Source organism: Dendrobates tinctorius, unplaced genomic scaffold, assembly GCF_039654945.1.
Source record: "Dendrobates tinctorius isolate UK_male_01 unplaced genomic scaffold, ASM3965494v1 ptg000135l, whole genome shotgun sequence".
Lineage (NCBI taxonomy): Eukaryota > Metazoa > Chordata > Amphibia > Anura > Dendrobatidae > Dendrobates > Dendrobates tinctorius.
Genome location: NW_027361803.1, coordinates 13,558,197 through 13,585,660, shown reverse-complemented (window position 1 = coordinate 13,585,660; position 27,464 = coordinate 13,558,197). Strand labels below are relative to the sequence as shown.

At 46.3% G+C, this 27,464-nt stretch overlaps 2 protein-coding genes across 3 annotated transcripts in view; both read left to right on the top strand.

The window, feature by feature from the left end:
* The first annotated feature begins 892 nt into the window (after window positions 1-892).
* Window positions 893-20,331, top strand: SKP2 (S-phase kinase associated protein 2). Of its 2 annotated transcripts, none has more exons than XM_073543937.1 (10): window positions 893-1,049; window positions 2,089-2,357; window positions 9,807-9,918; window positions 11,225-11,368; window positions 11,665-11,799; window positions 15,533-15,631; window positions 17,345-17,472; window positions 17,594-17,645; window positions 18,546-18,650; window positions 18,786-20,331. In XM_073543937.1, exons 1-10 carry the CDS (start codon window positions 1,045-1,047, stop codon window positions 18,991-18,993), a joined length of 1,257 nt encoding a protein of 418 aa, XP_073400038.1. In that variant the 5' UTR covers window positions 893-1,044; the 3' UTR covers window positions 18,994-20,331. The 2 variants fall into 2 exon arrangements, with proteins under 2 accessions (XP_073400038.1, XP_073400039.1); XM_073543938.1 differs by having other exon boundaries at window positions 897-1,107.
* A 6,537-nt stretch (window positions 20,332-26,868) lies between these two features.
* Window positions 26,869-27,464, top strand: part of LOC141048404 (UDP-glucuronosyltransferase 3A1-like) — a 29,903-nt gene continuing 29,307 nt past the window's right edge. Inside the window, exon 1 of the mRNA XM_073543935.1 lies at window positions 26,869-26,976. Within this exon, the coding sequence (XP_073400036.1) occupies window positions 26,883-26,976 (94 nt within the window). The 5' untranslated portion in view covers window positions 26,869-26,882. The remainder of the gene's footprint in view (window positions 26,977-27,464) is intronic.

The window sequence follows — 27,464 nt, the reverse complement described above, 5'->3', positions numbered from 1 at the left end:
GTATTACACCAGTCCCAGGCTTCCTCCCTACTGGCACTCATGTATTACACCAGTATCAGGCTTCCTCCCTACTGGCACTCATGTATTCTGGCCCTCATGTATTACACCAGTATCAGGCTTCCTCCCTACTGGCACTCATGTATTCTGGCCCTCATGTATTACACCAGTCCCAGGCTTCCTCCCTACTGGCACTCATGTATTACACCAGTATCAGGCTTCCTCCCTACTGGCACTCATGTATTCTGGCCCTCATGTATTACACCAGTCCCAGGCTTCCTCCCCACCGGCACTCATGTATTACACCAGTCCCAGGCTTCCTCCCTACTGGCACTCATGTATTACACCAGTCCCAGGCTTCCTCCCTACTGGCACTCATGTATTCTGGCCCTCATGTATTACACCAGTCCCAGGCTTCCTCCCTACTGGCACTCATGTATTACACCAGTCCCAGGCTTCCTCCCTACTGGCACTCATGTATTCTGGCCCTCATGTATTACACCAGTCCCAGGCTTCCTCCCTACTGGCACTCATGTATTACACCAGTCCCAGGCTTCCTCCCTACTGGCACTCATGTATTCTGGCACTCATGTATTACACCAGTCCCAGGCTTCCTCCCTACTGGCACTCATGTATTACACCAGTCCCAGGCTTCCTCCCTACTGGCACTCATGTATTCTGGCCCTCATGTATTACACCAGTCCCAGGCTTCCTCCCTACTGGCACTCATGTATTACACCAGTCCCTTGCTTCCTCCCCATTGGCACTCATGTATTACACCAGTCTCAGGCTTCCTCCCCATAATGAAAGCTGGAGACATTCAGTGGTTGCCATAGGCAACAGGGGCCTTGTCTCCTGGAACAGACTCATCAGCGCTCAAGAGAGGAGCATGTGACCAAAACGGTGACGTCACCACGAGGGCAGAAGTCGCATTCCTGCGCCTGCGCGCTCGGTGACGTCAACGCGACGCTGCGTCCAGTCAGTGCTGCTGCTGAGAGAAGAAGGACGCGGGAAGTTCGAACCCCGAGCCGGCGGCCGCTCGTCACGATGAGGTGATGAGACACAATGGCGGGGACGGGAACAGTGATGCGGGATGCCGGTGGTGTGAACGTGAGGACTGTGACTCCCCGCATGTGCGGTCTCTCTGGAATCGGATCCCGATATCCGAAGGCTGTTGTGAGACTACAACTCCCAGCATGCCCTAACGCCCGCATATTGTCTGGGCATGCTGGGAGTTGTAGTCCTGCAGATGCTTCCCAGTCACTAAACAGATCATGGCTCAATTTAAAGGGGGTTTTCCATCACTGAGTCATTAACCTGTTTGTGACCGGCCGCATCTATAGGTTTTATCACACAAATATGTATTTGGTTTTGCGTCCTGAGCTGCTGTTTTTACTAATAACATTTTGGGGTAAATGCAATGTTTTGATCCACTTGTATTATTTTTAATGGGGGGAAAAAGGGGGTGAATTGAACTAATGTATCTTTTTAGATTTTTTTTAAATATTTTTGGAAACTTTATTTTTCCCACTTTTTACACAGTTTAATAGCGCTTGAGGCTGCGATCGTCCGATCGCTTGTGCTGCACGTAGCGGTACATGTCGGATCAGTGGGTAGTGACACCGGACACCCTCACGATCAGTATGCAGCTCCTCGGATGGACACTGTGAATAGAGCCAGTACCCACAGCGCCGTACACGGAGTAGTGGCCGTTCTCAGTACTGCCGGCCATTCACTTTAATAGGAGCCGAGCTGCAGTACCAAGAAAGACCACTGTGATGTATACTGTTTCCATTCAGCCACTTCCGCGGTTGATAACAGATGATCGGCGGGCGGCGTGCTCATATTCAGACCTTCACTCGTGATATATTGTGAGCTCCGATGGGGACTGTGATGATGTCTGAACAGCGCTGTGGAATATGATGGCGCTATATAGGTACAGTGAATAAAGCCAGCTATAAAATGATCGCTGGTTCATGTCCGCTGCGGGGTCTAAATATGGTGAAATGTGATATGGGTGGAGCATATTGGGGGACGGGCTGCAGGCCGTGAGGAGACGACATTGTCATCCATGTCTGACTCTTCCTATAGGAAACATCTTCAGGAGATTCCTGCTTCAGCCGGGAACACGTCCAGGCTCAGTTCATGGTCGTGGGACGCAAAGAAAAGCTCAGATATGCTGAGTGGATTGGGAGTCACCCCGATGGAGAAAGATCCACAGGACTCGGAGAACACAGAGAACACTCCCCAGGACCAAATCGTGCACATGACCCCTCCAGCAAAGCGGCAGAAACAGAAGAAGGATGACGAGGGGTTTTTCATTGCCAGACGCTCCAGGGGGTCCAGGCCTTCTAAGCAAGGTACCTACCAATATACTGCTACTAGCACTGAGGACATCTGCCAGATATCTGTATGCTGATACTGCGGTACATGGTGGTCAGGTATTTCCAGGACATCAGCTGGTACCTATATACTGCAGGACATGGTGGTCCGGTATATACAGGACATCAGTCAGGTATCTATATACTGCGGTACATGGTGGTTCGGTATATACAGGACATCAGTCAGATATCTATATACTGCGGTACATGGTGGTCCGCTATATACAGGACTTCCGCCAGGTATCTATATCCTGCGGTACATGGTGGTTCGGTATATACAGGACATCAGTCAGATATCTATATACTGCGGTACATGGTGGTCCGGTATATACAGGACTTCCGCCAGGTGCCTATATACTGCGGTACATGGTGGTCCGGTATATACAGGACTTCCGCCAGGTGCCTATATACTGCGGTACATGGTGGTCCGGTATATACAGGACTTCCGCCAGGTGCCTATATACTGCGGTACATGGTGGTCCGGTATATACAGGACTTCCGCCAGGTGCCTATATACTGCGGTACATGGTGGTCCGGTATATACAGGACTTCCGCCAGGTGCCTATATACTGCGGTACATGGTGGTCCGGTATATACAGGACATCAGTCAGGTATCTATATACTGTGGTACATGGTGGTCCGGTATATACAGGACATCTGCCAGGTATCTATATACTGCGGTACATGGTGGTCCGGTATATACAGGACTTCCGCCAGGTATCTATATACTGCGGTACATGGTGGTCCGGTATATAAAGGACATCTGCCAGGTATCTATATACTGTGGTACATGGTGGTCCGGTATATACAGGACTTCCGCCAGGTGCCTATATACTGAGGTACATGGTGGTCTGGTATATACAGGACTTCCGCCAGGTGCCTATATACTGAGGTACATGGTGGTCCGGTATATACAGGACATCTGCCAAGTATCTATATACTGCGGTACATGGTGGTCTGGTATATACAGGACATCTGCAAGGTATCTATATACTGCAGGACATGGTGGTCCGGTATATACAGGACATCAGTCAGGTGCCTATATACTGCGGTACATGGTGGTCCGGTATATACAGGACTTCTGCCAGGTATCTATATACTGAGGTACATGGTGGTCCGGTATATACAGGACTTCTGCCAGGTATCTATATACTGAGGTACATGGTGGTCCGGTATATACAGGACATCAGTCAGGTGCCTATATACTGCGGTACATGGTGGTCCGGTATATACAGGACATCTGCCAGGTATCTATATACTGCGGTACATGGTGGTCCGGTATATACAGGACTTCTGCCAGGTATCTATATACTGAGGTACATGGTGGTCCGGTATATACAGGACTTCTGCCAGGTATCTATATACTGAGGTACATGGTGGTCCGGTATATACAGGACATCAGTCAGGTGCCTATATACTGCGGTACATGGTGGTCCGGTATATACAGGACATCTGCCAGGTATCTATATACTGAGGTACATGGTGGTCCGGTATATACAGGACATCTGCCAGGAATCTATATACTGAGGTACATGGTGGTCCGGTATATACAGGACATCAGTCAGGTGCCTATATACTGCGGTACATGGTGGTCCGGTATATACAGGACATCTGCCAGGTATCTATATACTGAGGTACATGGTGGTCCGGTATATACAGGACATCTGCCAGGAATCTATATACTGAGGTACATGGTGGTCCGGTATATACAGGACATCAGTCAGGTGCCTATATACTGCGGTACATGGTGGTCCGGTATATACAGGACATCTGCCAGGTATCTATATACTGAGGTACATGGTGGTCCGGTATATACAGGACATCTGCCAGGAATCTATATACTGAGGTACATGGTGGTCCGGTATATACAGGACATCTGCCAGTTATCTATATACTGAGGTACATGGTGGTCTGGTATATACAGGACTTCCGCCAGGTGCCTATATACTGAGGTACATGGTGGTCTGGTATATACAGGACTTCCGCCAGGTGCCTATATACTGCGGTACATGGTGGTCCGGTATATACAGGACATCTGCCAGGTATCTATATACTGCGGTACATGGTGGTCCGGTATATACAGGACTTCTGCCAGGTATCTATATACTGAGGTACATGGTGGTCCGGTATATACAGGACTTCTGCCAGGTATCTATATACTGAGGTACATGGTGGTCCGGTATATACAGGACATCAGTCAGGTGCCTATATACTGCGGTACATGGTGGTCCGGTATATACAGGACATCTGCCAGGTATCTATATACTGCGGTACATGGTGGTCCGGTATATACAGGACTTCTGCCAGGTATCTATATACTGAGGTACATGGTGGTCCGGTATATACAGGACTTCTGCCAGGTATCTATATACTGAGGTACATGGTGGTCCGGTATATACAGGACATCAGTCAGGTGCCTATATACTGCGGTACATGGTGGTCCGGTATATACAGGACATCTGCCAGGTATCTATATACTGAGGTACATGGTGGTCCGGTATATACAGGACATCTGCCAGGAATCTATATACTGAGGTACATGGTGGTCCGGTATATACAGGACATCAGTCAGGTGCCTATATACTGCGGTACATGGTGGTCCGGTATATACAGGACATCTGCCAGTTATCTATATACTGAGGTACATGGTGGTCTGGTATATACAGGACTTCCGCCAGGTGCCTATATACTGAGGTACATGGTGGTCTGGTATATACAGGACTTCCGCCAGGTGCCTATATACTGAGGTACATGGTGGTCCGGTATATACAGGACATCTGCCAAGTATCTATATACTGCGGTACATGGTGGTCCGGTATATACAGGACATCAGTCCTATATACTGAGGTACATGGTGGTCCGGTATATACAGGACATCTGCCAGGTATCTATATACTGCAGGACATGGTGGTCCGGTATATACAGGACATCAGTCAGGTGCCTATATACTGCGGTACATGGTGGTCCGGTATATACAGGACTTCTGCCAGGTATCTATATACTGAGGTACATGGTGGTCCGGTATATACAGGACTTCTGCCAGCTATCTATATACTGCGGTACATGGTGGTCCGGTATATACAGGACTTCTGCCAGGTATCTATATACTGCGGTACATGGTGGTCCGGTATATACAGGACTTCTGCCAGGTATCTATATACTGAGGTACATGGTGGTCCGGTATATACAGGACCTCTGCCAGGTATCTATATACTGAGGTACATGGTGGTCCGGTATATACAGGACTTCTGCCAGGTATCTATATACTGAGGTACATGGTGGTCCGGTATATACAGGACTTCTGCCAGGTATCTATATACTGAGGTACATGGTGGTCCGGTATATACAGGACTTCTGCCAGGTATCTATATACTGAGGTACATGGTGGTCCGCTATATACAGGACCTCTGCCAGGTATCTATATACTGCGGTACATGGTGGTCGGGTATATACAGGACCTCTGCCAGGTATCTATATACTGCGGTACATGGTGGTCCGGTATATACAGGACTTCTGCCAGGTATCTATATACTGTGGTACATGGTGGTCCGGTATATACAGGACCTCTGCCAGGTATCTATATACTGAGGTACATGGTGGTCCGGTATATACAGGACTTCTGCCAGGTATCTATATACTGCGGTACATGGTGGTCCGGTATATACAGGACTTCTGCCAGGTATCTATATACTGAGGTACATGGTGGTCCGGTATATACAGGACTTCCGCCAGGTATCTATATACTGCTGTACATGGTGGTCCGGTATATACAGGACTTCTGCCAGGTATCTATATACTGCTGTACATGGTGGTCCGGTATATACAGGACTTCTGCCAGGTATCTATATACTGAGGTACATGGTGGTCCGGTATATACAGGACTTCTGCCAGGTATCTATATACTGAGGTACATGGTGGTCCGGTATATACAGGACTTCTGCCAGGTATCTATATACTGAGGTACATGGTGGTCCGCTATATACAGGACCTCTGCCAGGTATCTATATACTGCGGTACATGGTGGTCCGGTATATACAGGACTTCTGCCAGGTATCTATATACTGCGGTACATGGTGGTCCGGTATATACAGGACTTCTGCCAGGTATCTATATACTGAGGTACATGGTGGTCGGGTATATACAGGACCTCTGCCAGGTATCTATATACTGAGGTACATGGTGGTCCGGTATATACAGGACTTCTGCCAGGTATCTATATACTGAGGTACATGGTGGTCCGGTATATACTGGACTTCTGCCAGGTATCTATATACTGAGGTACATGGTGGTCCGGTATATACAGGACTTCTGCCAGGTATCTATATACTGAGGTACATGGTGGTCCGCTATATACAGGACCTCTGCCAGGTATCTATATACTGCGGTACATGGTGGTCGGGTATATACAGGACCTCTGCCAGGTATCTATATACTGCGGTACATGGTGGTCCGGTATATACAGGACTTCCGCCAGGTGCCTATATACTGCGGTACATGGTGGTCCGGTATATACAGGACTTCTGCCAGGTATCTATATACTGTGGTACATGGTGGTCCGGTATATACAGGACCTCTGCCAGGTATCTATATACTGAGGTACATGGTGGTCCGGTATATACAGGACTTCTGCCAGGTATCTATATACTGAGGTACATGGTGGTCCGGTATATACAGGACTTCTGCCAGGTATCTATATACTGCGGTACATGGTGGTCCGGTATATACAGGACCTCTGCCAGGTATCTATATACTGCGGTACATGGTGGTCCGGTATATACAGGACTTCCGCCAGGTGCCTATATACTGCGGTACATGGTGGTCCGGTATATACAGGACTTCCGCCAGGTATCTATATACTGCGGTACATGGTGGTCCGGTATATACAGGACTTCTGCCAGGTATCTATATACTGAGGTACATGGTGGTCCGGTATATACAGGACTTCCGCCAGGTATCTATATACTGCTGTACATGGTGGTCCGGTATATACAGGACTTCTGCCAGGTATCTATATACTGTGGTACATGGTGGTCCGGTATATACAGGACCTCTGCCAGGTATCTATATACTGAGGTACATGGTGGTCCGGTATATACAGGACTTCTGCCAGGTATCTATATACTGAGGTACATGGTGGTCCGGTATATACAGGACTTCTGCCAGGTATCTATATACTGCGGTACATGGTGGTCCGGTATATACAGGACTTCTGCCAGGTATCTATATACTGCTGTACATGGTGGTCCGGTATATACAGGACTTCTGCCAGGTATCTATATACTGTGGTACATGGTGGTCCGGTATATACAGGACCTCTGCCAGGTATCTATATACTGCTGTACATGGTGGTCCGGTATATACAGGACTTCTGCCAGGTATCTATATACTGAGGTACATGGTGGTCCGGTATATACAGGACTTCTGCCAGGTATCTATATACTGAGGTACATGGTGGTCCGGTATATACAGGACTTCTGCCAGGTATCTATATACTGCTGTACATGGTGGTCCGGTATATACAGGACTTCTGCCAGGTATCTATATACTGCTGTACATGGTGGTCCGGTATATACAGGACTTCTGCCAGGTATCTATATACTGTGGTACATGGTGGTCCGGTATATACAGGACCTCTGCCAGGTATCTATATACTGAGGTACATGGTGGTCCGGTATATACAGGACTTCTGCCAGGTATCTATATACTGAGGTACATGGTGGTCCGGTATATACAGGACTTCTGCCAGGTATCTATATACTGCTGTACATGGTGGTCCGGTATATACAGGACTTCTGCCAGGTATCTATATACTGAGGTACATGGTGGTCCGGTATATACAGGACTTCTGCCAGGTATCTATATACTGAGGTACATGGTGGTCCGGTATATACAGGACTTCTGCCAGGTATCTATATACTGCTGTACATGGTGGTCCGGTATATACAGGACTTCTGCCAGGTATCTATATACTGCTGTACATGGTGGTCCGGTATATACAGGACTTCTGCCAGGTATCTATATACTGTGGTACATGGTGGTCCGGTATATACAGGACCTCTGCCAGGTATCTATATACTGCGGTACATGGTGGTCCGGTATTTACAGGACTTCTGCCAGGTATCTATATACTGAGGTACATGGTGGTCCGGTATATACAGGACTTCTGCCAGGTATCTATATACTGCGGTACATGGTGGTCCGGTATATACAGGACCTCTGCCAGGTATCTATATACTGCGGTACATGGTGGTCCGGTATATACAGGACTTCTGCCAGGTATCTATATACTGAGGTACATGGTGGTCCGGTATATACAGGACTTCCGCCAGGTATCTATATACTGTGGTACATGGTGGTCCGGTATATACAGGACATCAGTCAGGTATCTATATACTGCGGTACATGGTGGTCCGGTATATACAGGACCTCTGCCAGGTATCTATATACTGAGGTACACGGTGGTCCGGTATATACAGGACTTCTGCCAGGTATCTATATACTGCGGTACATGGTGGTCTGGTATATACAGGACTTCCGCCAGGTATCTATATACTGCGGTACATGGTGGTCCGGTATATACAGGACTTCCGCCAGGTATCTATATACTGCGGTACATGGTGGTCCGGTATATACAGGACTTCCGCCAGGTATCTATATACCGATACTGTTGTAAAGTAGAGGTCAGGGATGTACAGTACTGAGCGACGCCGTGGTATATACCTTTTGGGGCAGTGGTATATTCCTGCAGACTGTGCCAGGGCCGGCTAGGAGTTGTAGTTGCACATCAGGCAGTGGAGCTTTGCTGCCGGCAGTAGAAGCCAAGAACAAGAAGTCCCATAGATTTCGGCAGAAAACGTCCCTCCGGCTGCAGAGTCCGGGCATTTTGGCTACTTTGCGCTTGATATTTTTTTAGGCCTAAAGTTACGTTCACACTTTGCGTTTTTTGGGGCATTTTTTTTCGACATTCAAAACCTTCTCTCTTGGCTGTAAAGATGCTGCTTACAAAAATCAAGTTTTGCTGCGTTTTTCTTCTTTTCATGCTGATAAAGTTTAGAGCCCCCCCAAAAAACCATGATTACAAATTCCTTAGTTTTTTGCACTAAAACCTGATACCTGCCTTTTTTCTCCGTTTTTGCTCTTACTCATTGCTTTCTATGGGTGAACAAAATGCTGCAAAATTTGTGACACACTGCAGTCTTCCAATTCAATCAGGAAAAAAGTGTGCAGGAGCGTTCTGAAATCTCACAGCTTTTGCTGTTGCTGTAAAACGCAGCTTAAAATTTGTGTAAAAAAAAAAAACCACAGCAAAAATGCAACGTGTGAACATAGCCCTAGAGGGAGATTCATTCTTGGAGTTGTATCATTGCAGTACCTACTGTCCCTGCAGGTTGTGTGACTGTATTTTTTTTTTTTTTTTTTTCCCCACAGTGATTTCCTGGGAATCGCTTCCTGACGAGTTACTTTTGGCCATATTTTCCTACCTACATTTAACTGACCTGATGCTGGTGCCGCGGGTGTGCAGACAGTGGAGCAGAGTTTCGTAAGTCCGTAACTTGAAGATAACAATGTAAGACCCCTAAGGCCTTGAACAGACCAGTCCCTTTAACCCCTTCACAATCTATGACGTATAGGAACAATTTGATCAGCTGTCGTGTGCCCCTAACAGCTGCGGGTGGAATCGCGATCCACCCACGGCTGTTAATGTTAAATGTCAATATCTGGCAGCGGCATCTAACACGATCGCGCTGTAAGCGCTTCACTAATCCTGCCCATCGGTGGCCATCATATGATCGCGGAGTGTCGATGGGTTGGCTTGACCTCCAGGGAGTCTGCAGAGGACCCCCATACTTGTCATTGTTGAATTGCTGATCTACTTTGAGCGCCGCCCTGTGGCCGGCGTTCATAGCAGATGACGATTTTTGCTATACATAGCAGTGCTGAAGCCCCACCATATGTAGCACAAGAGATCAGAGGATCGCAGCTTCAAGTCTCCTAAGGAGGCTATTGAAGCAAGTGAAAAGTAAAAAAAATACATAAAGGTTCAAATTGCCCCCCTTTCACCCCATTAAGAATAAAACTATAAAAAATATACATATATGGTATCACCGCGTTTAGAATCGCCCGAGCGATCACAATATGAAAAGAATTAATCTGATCGGTAACAGACGTAACGAGAAAAAAATAAACGCCAGAATTACGTTTTTTGTTTACTGCAGCGATGCAATAGCAGGCGATCATAACATTGTGTCTACCCGAAATGGTATCAATAAAAACATCAGCTCTGTGCCCAAAAAATTAGCCCTCGCCCAGCCCCAGATCCTGAAAAATGGAGAGGCTGCAGGTCTTGGAAAATGGAGCAATTTTTTTATTATTTTAAATTTTCTTTTTACCAAACTTTGGATTTCACCGCATAAATAAAGTGAACCACTTGGAATATTTGTTACCGTTTTCCAGCACACTATGTGGTAAAATCAATTGTGTCAATCAGAAGTACAAGCCATCGATATGGCCGCATTGACTGGAAAATAGAAAAAAGTTATGGCTCTGGGAAGAAGGGGAGCACAAAGAAAAAAAAATTAAGGTGATGAAGAGGTTAAAGCCTAAAGCACTGATCTGCTATGGGCTGCAGGAATGACAACGTTCCTAACCAGAGGGAACGTTACTAAGAGCTGCTGTTGCTCTGAAAGCCCCCTGTGTGTCCACATGTTAGACCCCCCAGGATATGTCGGTGCTTACCCGCTGGGGAGGGGGCTCTGCTGCTTTTTAATCCTGATATTCAGTTTACATACAAATGGTGGAGGCACAGGAGGCGCTGAAGAAATTGAATGATGTCCCTTTTCCCGTAGGTGCGACGAATCCTTATGGCACAGCGTGGATCTCACCAACAAACACATGACAAGCGGAGTGATCGGAAACCTGCTGTCGCTGGGGGTTGTCGTCCTGCGCTGCCCGAGGTCGTGCATTGGAGAACCGTTATTCAGACAAATCCGGTGAGAGATCCTGGAACTAAACCCCCCCCCCCCCACCGCCGTGCAGAAAAGCCGGCGTGGTCCTTCATGTCAGATGTAGAGTTCAGGCTCGTACATGGTGCGGACCTCAGTGCTCAGTATTGTAAAAGCGCCTAATGGAAGACGTCACCCGAAGCCTCCCGGCTCTGCGGAATTAATTCGATATTTGTAGACCGGATACCCAGCCGAGCTTTACAACATGATTTCTCGCGCGGTCCGATCCTGTGCGTTGTTGGAAACATCCTAAGTGACAGACATGTTTTCTCTTTCTCCACCAGACCTCTGCGGCTTCAGCACGTAGACTTCTCAAACTGTACCATAACGCCGGAGACTCTGAGGAGCGTCATCTCCCGCTGCCACGACCTGCGCAACCTGAGCCTGGAAGGCCTGGAGCTTTCCGATGATGTCATGTGGTAAGGAACGCCGGCAACATTTCTACACAAACATGGTGTCTACCGAGCAAGTCCTACATACACTTCACTTGAAGGCTGAAGAGTAACACTTTACATGCATGGAACGTGTTATAGATATGAATGTAAAATCTATAAGCCATTTCATAGTGAATATTGAAGCAAAGCTGTGACCTCCAGATGTCCCCGGTGCACACGGATCCACCTTGTGTGAACAGGTAATTACATAGGATCATCTGATGGATCACAGACAAGGCAGGGCTGACGGAGGAAAATTTATGGCCCTAGCCTCAGCAAGACAAGAAAAGCAAGCAGATGACTTTTTATAATCCTTTTGTCCTGCCTTAGAAAATTATGAATGGAGGCTTTCACGAAAGGCATAGATGTGGGAGTCATATTTTCAGAGACGTGGGGAACGTAACATATTGTCTTGCGTCACTGGATGGTGGCGGCACCAGATGGATGATGCTATCCATGCCATGTCTGCTATCTATAGAAAGGTAAAATTGTGATAGGAACCATGATGGTAATATCGCCCATAAAAAAAATCTAAGTATGGGTATATAAATATATACTTTATTTTTTGTACTCCCCACCCCATATGTTGGAATCGGACTTGTATTTACTATACGCTCACTGTTTCATTCCCCCTGTTGATTCCTTGTTAAAGTTACGAATTTTTGCAAATCGCTTAAAGGATTTGTCTTCAATCCTGTAGAAAAAAAAAATGAATTGCATGTGTGTGGCTTTCAAATCCCTTCTTTTCCCCCTGGATTATTTTCCTGTCTTCAGCTGCATTGATATCAGGTTTTACAGATAATGGCAGTGATGGGTCAGCTCTTAACACTCAGAGGAGGAGACGAGCACTGACCCATCACTGCCATCATCAGTGCTCCAAATGAGTATGTCCTGACGTTAGTGTTGGGGATGGAAGCAGCTTAAAAAAAAAAGTTATGATTTGTGTGTCCATAGTCATTGCCTTAAAAGGAAGATGTCAGGGGATTTGTGCTGCCCAAAACTCTGGCATCATGAATCCGAGCTTGGCTGTACAGTCATGGCCAAAAGTTTTGAGAATGACACAAATATTATATTTTCACATGATCTGCTGGCCTCTGGTTTTTATGTGTGTTTGTCAGATGTTTTTATCACATACAGAAATATAATTGCAATAATATTATGAGTAACAAAAGGTTATATTGACAGTTAGAATGAGTTAATGCAGCAAGTCAATATTTGCAGTGTTGGCCCTTCTTCTTCAGGACCTCAGCAATTCTCCCTGGCATGCTCTCAATCTACTTCTGGATGAAATCCTGACTGATAGCAGTCCATTCTTACAAAATCAATGCTTTTATTTTGTCTGAATTTGAAGGTTTTTGTTTGTCCACCCGTCTCTTGATGATTGACCACAAGTTCTCAATGGGATTAAGATCTGGGGAGTTTCCAGGCCATGGTCCCAAAGTCTCTGTTTTGTTCCCTGAGCCATTTAGTTATCACCTTTGCTTTATGGCAAGGTGCTCCATCATGTTGAAAAAGGCATTGTTGATCGCCAAACTGCTCTTGGACGGTTGGGAGAAGTTGCTCTTGGAGGACATTCTGGTACCATTCTTTATTCATGGCTGTGTTTTTAGGCAAGACTGAGAGAGAGCCCATTCCCTTGGCTGAGAAGCCACCCCACACATGAATGGTTTCAGGATGCTTGACAGTTGGCATGAGACAAGACTGGTGGTAGCGCTCACCTGGTCTTCTCCGAATAAGCCGTTTTCCAGATGTCCCAAACAATCGAAAAGGGGATTCATCAGAGAAAATGACTTTATCCCAGTCCTCAGCAGTCCACTCCCTGTACCTCTTGCAGAATATCAGTCTGTCCATGATGTTTTTCCTGGAGAGAAGTGGCCTCTTTGCTGCCCTCGAGACCAGGCCTTGCTCCAAGAGTCTCCGCCTCACAGCACGTGCAGATGCACTCACACCTGCCTGCTGCCATTCCTGAGCAAGCTCGGCACTGCTGGTAGCCCGATCCCGCAGCTGAAACACTTTTTTAAGAGACGGTCTGGGTGCTTGCTGGTCTTTCTTGGGCGCCCTGGAGCCTTTTTGGCAACAAGGGAACCTCTCTCCTTGAAGTTCTTGATGATGCGATAGATTGTTGACTGAGGTGCAATCTTTCTAGCTGCGATACTCTTCCCTGTTAGGCCATTTTTGTGCAGTGCAATGATGACTGCACGTGTTTCTTTAGAGATAACCATGGTTAACAGAAGAGAAACAATGATGCCAAGCACCAGCTTCCTTTTAAAGTGTCCAGTGGTGTCATTCTTACTTAATCATGACAGATTGATCTCCAGCCCTGTCCTCATCAACACCCACACCTGTGTTAGGCTAGTTTCACACTAGCATTTATGAGCGCAGCGACGGCCTGCGCACGGCCGCCGCTAAGCCCCGCCCCCTGTCGCGCCTCCGCCGGTAGCTCCGCCCACCAGCGCATCACGCTGCATGCGCCCTGCGTCCCCTATCTTTATCACAGGGGGCGCAGGCCGTGCGCAGTATGCGTTTGGCGGCGCATGCGTCCTTTTGACGGTGCGCCGACCTGCGCCAAACGCAACCTGCTGCAGTTTGGTTGCGTCGGCGCACCGTCAAAAAGGCGCATGCGCCGCCAAACGCATACTGCGCACGGCCTGCTCCCCCTGTGATAAAGGTAGGGGGCACATGGAGCGTGATGCGCCGGTGGGCGGAGCTACCGGCGGAGGCGCAGGGGGCGGGGCTTAGCGGCGGCCGTGCGCAGGCCGTCGCTGCGCTCATAAACGCTAGTGTGAAACTAGCCTTAATGGAGCAATCACTGAAACGATGTTAGCTGGTCCTTTTAAGGCAGGGCTGCAATGATGTTGAAATGTGTTTTGGGGGATAAAGTTCACTTTCTAGGCAAATATTGACTTTGCAAGTAATTGCTGTTAAGCTGATCACTCTTTATAACATTCTGGAGTATATGCAAATTGCCATTAGAAAAAATGAAGAAGTAGACTTTGTAAAAATTAATATTTGTGTCATTCTCTAAACTTTTGGCCATGACTGTATGGTTGCAGCAATGAATATTATTTTTCTCCTGAAATGCTCCGGAGTTTCAGATAAAATATAATTAGAAGATCCGATCTAGTAAAATAGCCGGAGATGAGACTAGTCCAGCTCTCGCTGCATCGCATCGCTATGGTAGAGACACGTCAATCACTGGAGAATTGCTGGGAAAAGCGGTCATAGCGTGGACTGGTCTCATCTCCTGTTATGTTCTCTGGTCGGATCTTATAATTGTTTTCTCTAAACTTCAGAAAATAATATACCTGGCTGCGATCGTACAGCCAAGCTCTGATTCGTGCTGCCCTTTGGTTTGGGCAACTGGAATCAACTGACAGATTCTCTCAAGTGGTTTGTTCACACACAGCAGATTTTATTCCAAGCATTTCATTAACTGAATGAATGAGGTTCGTAAAAATCCATGAACCTGCTGTAGAAATATTCCCATTCATGAACCGGATTTTCTTTTGCAGAAATGCAGATTTGTTGTAGAAATGTCTGTTTTCGATCGAGGATGTTTTCGCTGCCAACACTTTCTGCTGCTGTAGTCAGATATACGTCGTCCAGACACTGTAAATGATTGCAGCAAACATGAAAAGGACAATAATAAGAGGAAAAAGGGCGATAGCTTAAAAAATAAGGATCACTGAGATATATATTTATTACGTGTTTTTCTCAGGGCCATCGCTCAGAACTCAGATCTGGTGCGGCTGAACCTCGGCGGCTGCTCCGGCTTCTCTCCAGAGTCGCTCACACAGATGTTGAAGAGCTGCACTAGGTAAGACGTGTTACAAATTGCTAATGTTAAGTCCAAGTGCATCACAGTGGCTGGGGATAGAAGTCTCCAGGGTCGGTCCAATTCTACACTGAAAATCCCTGCAGCACCATGGGGAGATCTAGCTGAATCTCACCCAACTTGCCATCTCCTTATATTCTGCTGCAGACTTTTCCTGCTCAAATCCACAGCTAAAATCTTCAGCAGATCCACCTGGTGGACATTCAGCCGTACCAATGAAATGGGTGTAATAAAGACACCCGGGCTCCGCATGGTAATGTACGAGGCCTGGAAAGTAACAGCCTAGTGTAGCGTTTACACATGTCCGGTCCTGAATGACTGTATTGCAAAGGTGTCGGCCAATGAAACCAAAGACAGAAATCTGAGAAATGGAAAACGGTCTTAGGAGCGCAGGAAGGAGACTCAGACAAGAGATGGGTTTAAACCACAGCACGTTTCGACGGAGGATCCGTCTTCATCAGGCGGAAGTTCCACCTGATGAAGACGGATCCTCTGTCGAAACGCGTTGTGGTTTAAACCCATCTCTTCTCTGAGGCTGTGTGCCCATGATGCGTTTTTGCCGCGATTTTCGGCGCGAAAACGCTGCGAAAACGTTTAAAAATCATGTACAGAACGTGCCCCATGCATTCCGCACATGCTGTGCTAATGCTGCGCTTTTTTCCGCGGCGGAAACGCATCGCGGAAAAAATCACAGCATGATCATTCTTTTGTGCGGAATCGCAAAGAATTGCCGCGATTCCGCACCCATAGGAATGCATGAGAATCGCTTACTTCCCGCATGTGGCTATGCCCACCATGCGGGAAGTTAAGCGTCTCATGTGCGGTTGGTACCCACGGTGTGGAGGAGAGGAGACTGTCCTCCAGGCCCTGGGTACCATACCCCTGTAAAAAAAAGAATAAAAAATCGGGGTATATTTACCTTCCGGTGTCCCGCGCTGCATTCCCGGCCTCAGCATTCCCAGTATTGCCTTGAGGCAAGGTCCTGTGATGACGTAGTCTCGCGTGACTCTAGCGGTCTCACGAGATCGCTATAGTAACGCGAGACCAACGTCATCACAGGTCTCGCAAGGCATTACTGGGAACGCTGATGCCCTGGATGGCAGCGCGGGACGCCAGAAGGTAAATATACACCCTTTTTTTTTTTTTTTTTTTTTTTATATCATTTTTCGCATTCTATCTTTTACTATTGATTCCGCATAGGCGGCCTCAATAGTAAAAACCTGGTCACACTTGTCAAACACTATGTTTGACGAGTGTGACCAACCTGTCATTCATTCTCCAAGCGATGCTTCAAATCGCTTGGAAAGTGCTTGAGAAAATCGCGAACTGAATCGCGGTGAAATCGCGCGGAAAAAAACGCGCGATTTCTGGGAAGGAGTCCGGTTTTCTGCGTGCGTTTTAACACGCAACGTGGGCACATAGCCTGAGTCTCTTTCCTGCGCTCCTAAGACCGTTTTCCATTTTCTCATTGCTACTATCCTCCATTGGAGATTTTCGGCTGGAACTGCGGTGGAGAACGGGCATCCTTGTCTGCCCCTGGGTTGCCTCCTAAGCGCTCCTTTATGACCGCTTATCACTGACTCTTAAAGACAGAAATGTGACCCTGTCAGATGGAGGGTCCATAGTTTGATGGGAGGTCACGTCACCCCCCGAAAAACTCTCACCCAGCCACCTGTATCCTCTCTTGTCTTACAGCCTTGAGGAATTGAACTTGTCTTGGTGTGACTTCACACTGGACCACGTGAAGAGCGCGGTGGAGAACTTCCCTGGAAGCATCACACAATTAAATCTCAGCGGCTACAGACAGAACCTGGAGCTCATCGGTACATACAGTATATATGTATACAGTAACGTATGAATTGTCCTGTGCCCGATACATTAAAGATGTGGGGATCTCTGGGGAAGGAGGACTTTCCACTGTGACACTATATATTTATTTTTCAGATGTGGAGATGTTACTGCAGAGATGTCCTGATCTTATCAGCCTGGATTTAAGGTAAGAATCGCCAGCGTTACAGAACAGGACGTGTCAGTTTACCATGAGGCCCAAATAAAAAAAAAAAAGTCGCTATGTAAATATTATATTTATATAGAGACTTTTCAGTATTTTTTTTCACTCTGAACCTCTATAGATTAGTATTTCTGAAATTGTGTGGAGACCTCTTCTGTTGTATGGAGAATAGATTTCTTATTTTTGGAAGATGGTTTTGGGATTGAGCTTTCGGTCCTCTAGCCAACACACGACCGTATTTGTTAACGAATTCCTACGACAAACTTGATGTGACCGTCTATGGGCCAGGTCTAATAATTTCTTAGCTTCTGGTGGAGCTGTTAATAACTCTCGGAGAGTTGCCTGTTTATGAGCGAGTTCTAGAGCCTCCACCCTGCGAATGACTGGTGTCACTTTTTTCTTTTGTGCTCTATCACGTTTCAGTCGGGAGCCATGTTTTATGAAGACGACCCATGTTATTGTGGGAGAGGAGGCGTCTGATTCATGGTCCTGCCTGAAATGCAATATGGTATCGGCCACATACCGAGTGCAATCCGGATCCAAAAGTAGAGATACGTTCAATATCCGACTTGGCAAGAGAAGGCACAGAAAGGGAACAGAACACAGGAGAGTGATCGGACCAGAACATGGTTCCTGTGTCAGTCACTGGACGCCATGACAAAGCTTGGTGTTGCCCCAGAATGTAGTCGATCCTGCTGTATGAGTCATGAGGAGGAGAATAGAAAGAGCGATCCTTGACAGATGGGTGTGTGAGCCTCCATGGATCACAAAGTTGTAGTTTGAATACATACAGTTTTTGATGTGCGATGCAGCACCCATGTGCACTTGATGCTGCACAAATATAATGTGACGGGGATGTGTCTAACGAGCTCCTCCTGTCCACAGTGATAGCGTGATGATCACCGCTGACTGTTTCCCGGCATTTCATCCGCTCCCGCTCCAGCACCTCGGACTAAGTCGCTGCTATCAGATCACTCCTGCCAGTTTGATGTAAGAACTTTATTTGCTCTATGCCGCTCTCGCATTTTCCCGCGCCGCTCTCACACTTTCCCACGCTAGAAGCTGAACACAGCGGATATTCTCTATCTTCTGGCTGCTTTGACCCCTAAACCTTTTTCTTCTCAGTGATCTGAAACCTCTGCATCTGAAGACCCTCAGCCTGTTCGGAGTAGTGACGGACAATTCTTTACTGGTGTTAAAAGAGTCGCTCCCACACACAAAGATAAACGGCTCCCACTTCAGCACCATCGCCCGGCCCACCACAGGTGGCAGGAAGAACCGGACCATATGGGGACTAAAGTGCCGACTGTCCATGAATCTCACAGACTCGTAACCAGAGTGGCCGCCGAGCTGCAAATCCACAAACTTGAATTCTCCTGCAACCCAAACCGTGTGCATTACCTGTGATGTAGCAGCCAATCATTGGGTGGGGGTCATGCGGTGCTCGTGTGGGCATATTCCTGGAGGTGGCGCTATGTAGACTATTCCTAGATGAGCCCATATACCTATAGGATCACCAGCCAGCACCGCTGCCATGTTCTTTTAAAGGAGACCAATCACTTCTAACGTCTATCAGGCGTGGAAGACCATGCCTGATCCCTCTGTCCCTGGCATAGTTAGTGTCTCCTTTAGAAGTAACCGGTCCCGGTCTATATGTGATTCCCTCCCTCCTGATCTATATGTGATCCCTCTGTCACATCTATATAATAAGCTGTAGGAGAGGCGTTCAGCCTTTTTAATTTATATCTGTGTTTTTAGATCAGTCCGAACAGACATTTTTATGTCTAAGAATGGAGATTTGGTTGCAGGGTCCACCCCTCTTTCTTTTTCTGCCACTAGGGGGAGCCGGACGATCCATGATGATTCATTAGTATTTAACGTTTAATACATGTAGCGTCTCCTATACAATTCAGCCCCGGGGGGGGCACAACTCTTCTGCGAGGGGTGTTTTTAGTGTAGTATCTTGTTTTATTCTTTTATTTCACAAGACTTGGATAAGGAAAACTTTAAACCCTGCCGGCGTCTCTGCGATTCCCCCATTTTTTTACCTGCAGGTGTAATAACTCTTTTAGAAGTGAATTCTCTCCATCCTCTTCCCTAGAAAGCCTCAAAACGCCTGCAGACCCCGGCCAGAACAAGGGTCTAAGGTTTGGCTTTTCCTGTCTTTGTTTCTCTGCAGAATGAGTTAACTGAGACTCTTTCAGTGAGCTCGTTCTAGCGGAGAGGTTATCTGCCTGAGCTACTCCATGCTGACTTGTGACCATAAGTTTCAGCTGAACTTTGATATGGCCATAAGGTGGTTGATAAGGGGTTATACACTTGTCAGAACGAGCTCCCTGACAGTTTCTCAGTTAACTCATTCTGCAACTCTTGAGTCTACAAAAGGCAAACGAAGCAAAATCTACAATGGAACTCTGTTACAAAATCACTTTTAACACCCAAACAAGGCCTTGAAGGTTCCTATATCCTTTAAACAGACTTGGGTTTAGAGATTCCTGCGAAGTTTAGTACGATGGGGGGAGCTTTCTACTGTAATTCGGCCCTAAAATCTATTTTAATGGGGGGTGATTTACAACAGATTACTCTTAGTAATGCAGGTTGTGTTTGAGGTCAGCGGCTGCTCTGCTCATTTTAATCTTTTTAACTACGGTCTTATATATTTTTTACACAATTTGTCTGCTGTGTCTTTATTTCTATCGCACCCAAATCAATGTATTGCTGTTTCCTCCATATTTAGGTCTCGGGTACATGGCAGGATATTAAAAAGATGCTCCCACACTGCATCTCTTTCCAGCTCTTCAGAATGAGCTCACTGATAGGTCCCCATTTGGCTCATTCTTCAGCAGGTTCTATACAGTGATACACAAATGATATAGAAAACAAATAGTTGAATATTTGAAACCTCTTTCTGCTCCTCATGCCGTAGTCACTTTATAGAGACCCGGGGACGGCCGTTATGGAGCGGGCTCCACACAAGGCCTGATGCCGACTGTATTATACAGCCAGCGCCTAACTCTAGCAGTAACAATCGGAGCTCGGTTAACCTCTTAACTACCACTGTCAATCACTTACTGCACCATTTAAACCACACGATCCTGCCCAGGTGCCTATCGGCCTCTCCATGATCTGAGGTCCCTGCCATGGCTGTGCTCCCGAGGAGTCCGGTTTGTCATGACTCCATAGTAGACCGTGATTAGGACCATATACTGCAATACTGAAGTAAGTGTCATCTGTCAAAATTTAAAATGGTTCAACCTGTAGGGGGAATGGCTTTAAAAAAAAAAAAAAAAAAAAAAAAAAAGCCACTTCGTGATGACTCTGGAGCCTCCATGTATCAAATGACTGAGGGGTTTTGTTTTTTTTTTGTTACACGTTGTACTTTATGTTGGTGGTAAGTTTAGATAAGTTTTGTTTATGAAAATATTGCAATTTTTTTTACTTTTTGAACTTTTAATAATTATGCTCTCCAAACAAGCATGATGCGCGCAAAAAAAATAACCTTTACCACAAGTAAAAACTTCACATCAGCAGATTAACCCTTCTAACAATTTCTAGTTCTCCCTATCCTTGATCGGGACTGGAACACACAAAGAGGTTCAGGGTCAGACACATGAGAGGGAGCGCTCGAGGCGCAGAAAAAACTTGCCTGGATCAGTTGAGCAGGAGCTCCTGATTGCTGGACGCAATAGGATCAGGGGGGTGTCCAGCCCTCTTCTTCCTCCTGCGATATGGTCCAGAGGCCGACACCTCTGGGTAGAGGTCCCTCAGCCTTCAAGTTGAGCAGGAGTTCCTGATTGCCGTATGAAGAGAGATTGGGGGGTCCATCCCTCTCCTGCAGTATGATCCGGTGGCTGAGACCTCTTTGGACAGCGGTTCCTCAGCCTTCCAGTTGAGCAGGAGCTCCTGATAGGACATGGGATGGTCAGTAGAGTCCATCCCTCTCCTTCCTCCTGCGGTATGGTTCGGTGGCTGAGACCTCTTTGGACAGAGGTCCCTCAGCCTTCCAGTTGAGCAGGAGCTCCTGATAGGACATGGGATGGTCAGTAGAGTCCATCCCTCTCCTTCCTCATGCGGTATGGTCCGGCGGCCAAGACCTCTTTGGGCAGAGGTCCCTCAGCCTTCCAGTTGAGCAGGAGCTCCTGATTACAGGACGTGGGGTGGTCAGTAGGGTCCATCCCTCTCCTTCCTCCTGCGGTATGGTTCGGTGGCCGAGACCTCTTTGGACAGAGGTCCCTCAGCCTTCCAGTTGAGCAGGAGCTCCTGATTGCAGGACGTGGTGTTGGTTGGTAGGGTCCATCCCTCTCCTTCCTCCTGCAGTATGGTCCAGAGGCCGACACCTCTTTGGGCAGAGGTCCCTCAGCCTTCGAGTTGAGCAGGAGCTCCTGAATGCCAGATGCAAGGGGATCGGGCGGGTCCATTCCTCTCCTTCCTCCTGCTTTATGGTCTAGAGCCTGACACTTCTCTGGGTAGAGGTCCCTCAGCCTTCTGGTTGAGCAGGAGACCTCTATCGCCCAGCGTATGTCCCAGCATGGACCGCACTTCTGCATTTGGAGGGAGTGCCGGTGATCGCCTAATTGCACGGGGAGAAGAGGCCTCTCCTGACGAAGCAGATGGAAGACAGGTGAGAAGGGCCTATGTATTTAGCAATGGAAGGAGAAAATCCTGTAGATCCGATGCTCCTACAGAATCCCTGCGTCAAATGAGTGGAATCAGGGTTATAATCACCGTTCCTTATTTCCCTCTGATACCTATGTTATGGTGCTATATACCAATATTATATATCCTGTTACTTAGCATGGGTCTTGTAAAGGAAGTAGATTGCACCTGAAAATTTTAAGGGCTTCATTGCAAAAGGGTTGAAAACAAACCTATGCACATGCCAATTTTTTTGTTTTTTTTAAGTAATTTAAGCCTAGATTTTTCTCCCTTCACCAACTTAGACTTTAGTGCTGATGCGTCACACACAGATCAGATTACATAAAAACTTGTGTTTAAATATTTTTGTAACAAAATAGGTAACCAAGGGAGTGAATACTTTTGCAAGCCACTGTATGTTCAGAATGCATGCTAAAGTGGTTAAGGAAAGGCACTCATTCTTTATACCTGACATGAGGACCATGATTAGAGAAGTCCAAAACACTGTATATGGTTTCTCCTCATTCCTCTCAGTTTACTCCTTGTCAGAAAAGACCGAGATGGGATATAGGGTCAAGTTCGAAGGAAGATGAGTTCTCTTATTACTCTGACCCGGAATAGGAGAAGTGTGAAAGTTACCCCAGTATTACCAGAAAAAAATAGGTTAGGTGGATTCATAACTGGCTCAGTGATCGTACTCAAAGAGTGGTAATAAATGGTTGTACATCCAATTGGAAAAGTGTTTCAAGTGGAAACCACAAGGCTCTGTCCTGACCCCAGTGTTATTCCACATTTTTATAAATCTAGATAAGGGAACTGAAGGAAAACTGATCAAAATTGTAGAAGATGCAAAGCTAGGAGGGTTAGCTCACACTAGAGAAGACAGAGAAAGGATTCAGAAGGATCTAGATAAGCTGGAACAATGGACAGCGACTAATAGAATGGTTTTTAACGGAAAAATGCGAAGTACTACATCTGGGCAAGAAAAACGAAAATGACATCTATAGAATGGGAGGAATGAACTAAGCAACAGCACGTGTGAAAAAGACTTTGGTATACTAATAGATCACAGACTGCACATGAGGCAACAGTGTGATGCAGCAGCAAAAAGAGCAAATGCAATTCTAGGATGTATTAACAGAAGCATACAGTCTAGATCATGTGAAGTCATTATTGCCCTCTACTCCACCTTGGTCAGACCTCATCTGGAATACTGTGTTCAGTTCTGGGTACCACATTTTGACCCCTTAACGATTGCCGATATGCCCCCCCAGAGTCTGAATTTCTCCGGGGTCTCGGCTGCCGGGGGCAGCCGAGACCCCGGAGAAATTCAGACTCTGGGGGGCGTATCGGCAATTGTTACCCCAAGCCGAGACCCCAGAGAACATGATTCAGGTCGGTATTTACCGACCCTGATGTTGCGATTGCCGTTATTAACCGCAACAAAAAAAGCTGCGATTTCGCATTTAATTTCTTTCTTCTCTGATGTGATTGCACATCAGAGGGGAGAGAAATAGAGTCCCCAATCTGTCCCCCGTACCTCCCGGTGTATCCCTCAGCCCCCCGGTGTATCCCTCAGCCCCCGGCGTCTTCTTCCTGTAAAGAAAATGGCAGGCGCATGCGCAGTGCACCTACCGAGATCTGCTGGCCGGCACCCAACAGATTCCATTCATTCATTCCAGGTACGTTTTGATCACTTTGATGGACCCTATCAGTGATCAAAATAAAAAAAGGAAATAAAACCCCTCTTTATCACCCCCTTAGTTAGGAAAAAATAATAAAATAAAACATTTTTTTCCATTAGGGTTACAGTTGGGCTAAAGGCAGGGTTTGGATTGGGAGTAGGGTCATGGTTAGGGTAATTTTCCACGTAGCGTATGTTGTAAGGATTTGCTGCGTTCAATCCGCAGCGTCCAGATGTTACAGCATAGTGGAGGGGATTTTTTGAAATCCCATCTCCACTGTGCGTGCAGGGACACGGGTGTCACACCTGAAATTATGGACATGCGGCACGTCTTTCTAGACCGCAGCATGTCTATCTTGTGGATACACTCTGTCTCCGCAAGATAAAGAACCCAGTCTATGGATAGGATGAGGTGATTCTGCATGTGTTTAATGAACACACCCAGAATCACCGCGCGTACAAAAGCCGGCAGCGCTTTGGGCGGAGCCGGGTATCTGCTGAGTCCAAAGTGCTGCCAGTATGCAGCTTGGAAACATACCCTTAGGGTTGGGATTAGGGTTAGGTTTGTGGTTAGGGTTTGGATTAGGGTTACGGGTGTGATGGAGTTACGGTTGAAGTTAGAATAGAGGGGTTTCCACTGTTTAGGCACATCAGGGGGTCTCCAAACGTGACATGGCGCCACCATTGATTCCAGCCAATTTTGCTGTCAAAAAGTCCCTTCTGAGCTCTGCTGTGTGCCGGAACAGTGGTTTCCCCTACATATGGGGCATCAGCGTACTCAGGGCAAATTGCACAACAGCTTTCGGAGTTTAATTTCTCCTGTTACTCTTGGGAAAATAAAAAATTGGGGGCTAAAAAAAAATCATTTTTGTGGGAAAAAATGATTTTTTTTTTATTTTCAAGGCTCTGCGTTATAAACTTCTGCGAAGCACTTGGGGGTTCAAAGTGCTCACCACACATCTAGATAGGTTCCTTAGAGGGTCTAGTTTCCAAAATGGGGTCACTTGTGGGGGGGTTTCTACTGTTTGGGCACATCAGGGGCTCTCCAACTGCAACATGGCATCCGATCTCAATTCCAGCCAATTCTGCATTGAAAAAGTCAAACGGCGCTCCTTCCCTTCCGAGCTCTACCGTGCACCCAAACAGAGGTTTAACCCCACATATCCGGTATCGGCGTATTCAGGAGAAATTGCACAACAAAATTTTCATTTTTACACTTGTGAAAATAAAAGTTGGTTCTGAAGTTAATTTTTTGTAAAAAAAAAAATAGAAAATAAAAAAAGGTTAAATGTTAATTTTTTTTTTTCTTCCACATTGCTTCAGTTCCTGTGAAGCACGTTAAAGGGTTAATAAACTTCTTGAATGTGGTTTTACGCACCTTGAGGGGTGCAGTTTTAGAATGGTGTCACTTTTGGGTATTTTCTGTCATGTAGACCCCTCAATGTGATTTCAAATGTGAGGTGGTCCCTAAAAAAAATGCTTTTATAAATTTTGTTGTAAAAATGAGAAATCGCTGGTCAACTTTTAACCCTTATAACTTCCTAACAAAAAAAAAATTTTGTTTCCAAAATTGTGCTGATGTAAAGCAGACATGTGGGAAATGTTATATATTAAGTAATTTGTGTGACATATCTCTGATTTAAGGGCATAGAAACTTAAAGTTTGAAAATTGCAAAATTTTTAAAAATTTTCGCCATATCTGTTTTTTTCATAAATAAGCACAAGTCATATCGAAGAAATTTTACCACTAACATGAAGCACAATATGTCAAGAGAAAATAATCTCGGAATCAGCGGGATCCGTTAAAGCGTTCCAGAGTTATAACCTCTTAAAGGGACAGTGGTCAGAATTGTAACATTCATCCACTCAATGCCGACTTTTATTCCCCATTGACCTGCATTGGGGTCGGGTTTCGGATGAAACTCCGACTTTTTTTTTTGCCCTAGTCGGACCAGTTTCATCTGAAACCCGATCCGACCAAAGTCGCTCAACTCTAGTTTCCAGCAGACCTCTATGGTTATCATTGCCGGATTCCTATGAGCGCCATCCGGTGGTCAGCACACATAGCAAGTGAGCATTTCTGATACACACAGTCGATCTAGCATCGCCTGTATGTAGCAGAGTCGATCGGACAACTGCAGCTTCTAGTCTCCCATGGAGGCTATTGAAGCATGCCAAAGGTTAAAAAAAAAGTTTTAAAAAATATAAAAGTTCAAATCACCCCCTTTCCGCCCCAATCAAAATATAACAAAGAAATATATATACGAGTATACGTTCAGAATCGCCCGATCGATCAAGCTGCGTAAAGAATTAATCCGATCGCTAAACGGTGTAGCGGAAAAAAGTTTTAGCATTTGGTGAACATAGTAAAAAAAAAAAAAAAAAAAAAAAGTTTTACAATTTCACCTTCACTATGAATTTTTTTCCCAATTTACAACAAACAAGCGATGGTAAAACCAATGGTGTCGTGGTTCAAGAGTACAACTCGTCCCGCCAAAAAAAACAAGCCCTCACATGACCATATTGACCGAAAAATAAAAAAAAAGTTATGGCTCTGGGAAGGAGGGGAGCGAAAAAACGAAAACGCAAAAACGAAACCGGGCTGCAGCGTGAAGGGGTTAATGGTCTGAACTGGCTCTTGTAAATGCGGCTCAGTGTGTCTGTGAGATGGAGCGATGTTTTAGGTTCTGGGGCCCGCTGCGTCTCTCACCCGACCTTTACAGGAGATTGTGGAGGACTAATGTAGATATTATTTCTCCTCCTGATTTCCCAAATTTTGGCTTTTGCCCCAGTTAATGCTGCTGGGAATATTTGCAGCCAGAGGGGCGTGGCCAACACTTGCCCCTCCCATATGACGCCTGACACTGGGCTCTCTCCAGACTCAGCAGTTCAGTAGGGGAAGAATGGCCGGGGAGTGGGGACGAGCTGTCATTCTGCTGCTTTTCTTCCAATTTCCTCTTCTGCAGGCGGCCAAGATCCTCACACTGTGCTTTATAGGTAAGTCCTGACCCCACCGCACAGCTCTGCTACATCTCTGTGAATTGTGCCCGGCGTCTCCTATACAAACCCCTGAGTTACTGCAAAGTCCATAAGACATCATACTTCTGGCCGATGTAGCAGAGCTGAGTGTGTTATTGACAGCACACGACAGACCGCTGCTCCGCTAAACCAAGAGGGGACCACCGGGCTACTGATCAATGGGGTCCGTCTAGTGGAGGTCACAGGCGATAAATGGGTTTGGTAGGAAAAAGAAACTCTTTAGGCCAATAGATATGTTACCTGCAGTCCTGTGTAAAACTGTAAAATGAGTCCAATGACAAACACAGCTCTGCTACAGCGGCCAAAATTGGCAAAATCTCCAAACATATGAAGATGTCTATAACCACTGCTTCTATAAGGATGGATGTAGTAGAGCTGAGTGACGTGAAAATATGTTGTTTATAGATTTACATGGGACTGCAGAAAGGACATCATGATGATTGAGG